Consider the following 1,783-nt stretch of genomic DNA (forward strand, 5'->3'; position numbering starts at 1 on the left):
ATCTGGTGCCTCTCAGACTTCAGTATGTGTAGGACTCATTTGGACAGGCGCGTTGAAAAGCAGATTTCTGCCTGGGAGGTCTGCGGGCGGCTGGAGCGTTGCCTTTCTAACAAGCTCCCAGGTGATGGAGATGTTGGCGTCCCTGGGCCAGTTTGCATAGAGTTGCTCTGTAAGCTGAGGGGCCCAGCAGCAGCTATAAGCCAGAGGGGAGTCGGAGCCTTGCCACTAAGGTGCAAGTTCCTGGCAAGCGTCCTGTTTTTACTTAGGTTTTAGTTTATTTGGGGCGTCTGGGAAGAGAGCCGATGACATGGGAGGCGGGTGCTGAGGCTCTCCCAAGCCGTCTCTTGGCAGGCTTATTAATACGCTCTAATCTGAGCTTATTCTGTAAGGCGGGCGGGGAAGGGGAAGGTCTTAGGAAAGGCTTCCCGGAGGCGGTGCACGGGAACTGCCGGAGCTTTCGGGAACGCGAGAAAGGGAGAAACCCTGAACTCCGGCTCTCCTCGGGCTGCTTTCCTTGGCCCCCCACGTGTCCGCTGTCCGTGAGTGCCTGTCAATCAAGTTTGTTTCTCTCCCCCGCACCCCGGCTGGGTGAGGTTTAAAGGCGGCTGCGGAGCGCAGCGCTCCCAGAGTGCCGCGCGGCGGGCGGGTTTGGATTTTAAATCCCCGCGGCCAATCAGTGGCGCGCAGGCTTTTGTAACGTTCCCGGCGCCGCGTTTGAATTCGAGGAGGAGCCGAACGGTGTCAAACCTCTACCCAGACCCAGCTAGGTCCGCTGAGCAATTCCGGGAACATGAGTGCCGCGGCAACAGCAGGAAAGCTGGCGCGGGCACCAGGTGAGCCTGGGAAAGCCGGGGGCCCCGGAGCTGCAGCTCCCGGAGCCTCGGCGGCCGCTCCGCCGGCAAAGGAGATCCCGGAGGTCCTAGTGGACCCACGCAGCCGGCGGCGCTACCTGCGGGGCCGCTTTCTGGGGAAGGGGGGCTTTGCCAAGTGCTTCGAGATCTCGGACGCGGACACTAAGGAGGTGTTCGCGGGCAAGATCGTGCCTAAGTCGCTGCTGCTCAAGCCGCACCAGAAGGAGAAGATGTCCATGGAGATAGCCATTCACCGCAGCCTCGCACACCAGCATGTCGTGGGCTTCCACGGCTTTTTCGAGGACAACGACTTCGTGTTCGTGGTGTTGGAGCTCTGCCGGCGGAGAGTGAGTGTCGCTGCTGGGGGACTGGAGCTGCCTGGGGCCGGGGTTGGAGCGCCCGGCCCCGCAGCTGCTGGAGAAGGTGCGCCGGGGGCTCGGAGCTGCTGGAGAGGAGGTGCCGGGACCCTCCAACTAGGCGTGGAGGGATCCCAGGCCGAGCTCGGAGCTGCTGGGGGAGGGGTTCCGGCTAAGTGGAGCCCGAGTCACGCCGCTGCTAGGGAAGGTGCTCCCGCACGCCGGGTGTGGGGCGGAGGGCGGGGCGAGGCGCGGGCAGCCGCGGCTATGGGCGCCAGGGCTCCGGGAGTAACCGGTTAAGGGTGGAGCCCGAGCAGGGGCGCTACGGACCTGGAGCCTCCGGAGTGGAGTTGGAGCAGGGAGACTGGTGGGGCCAGAACTCCGAGGTTCAGGAAAGGAGTCTGCTGCCGCAGAGAGGCGGGGAAGGGGATACTGGAGACTCTGCGCTTACGCAATGGGGCTGACATAGGGGCCCCAGGTCAGAGGCTGGGAGGCAGCTAGTAGGAAAAGGGGTGCTATGGACAGTGGTGGCTAGGCTTAGGGGTTCAGGAAAGGAGTCTGCTGCCGCAGAGAGGC

At 63.4% G+C, this 1,783-nt stretch overlaps 1 protein-coding gene across 1 annotated transcript in view; it reads left to right on the top strand.

Annotated features, from left to right (window-relative positions):
- Nucleotides 1-654: 654 nt before the first annotated feature.
- Nucleotides 655-1,783, top strand: part of PLK1 (polo like kinase 1) — an 11,938-nt gene continuing 10,809 nt past the window's right edge. The window contains exon 1 of the mRNA XM_023520094.1: nt 655-1,504. Coding sequence (XP_023375862.1) covers nt 791-1,504 — 714 coding nt within the window. The 5' untranslated portion in view covers nt 655-790. The remainder of the gene's footprint in view (nt 1,505-1,783) is intronic.

Source organism: Pteropus vampyrus, unplaced genomic scaffold (assembly GCF_000151845.1).
Source record: "Pteropus vampyrus isolate Shadow unplaced genomic scaffold, Pvam_2.0 Scaffold247, whole genome shotgun sequence".
In the NCBI taxonomy this organism is placed as follows: domain Eukaryota; kingdom Metazoa; phylum Chordata; class Mammalia; order Chiroptera; family Pteropodidae; genus Pteropus; species Pteropus vampyrus.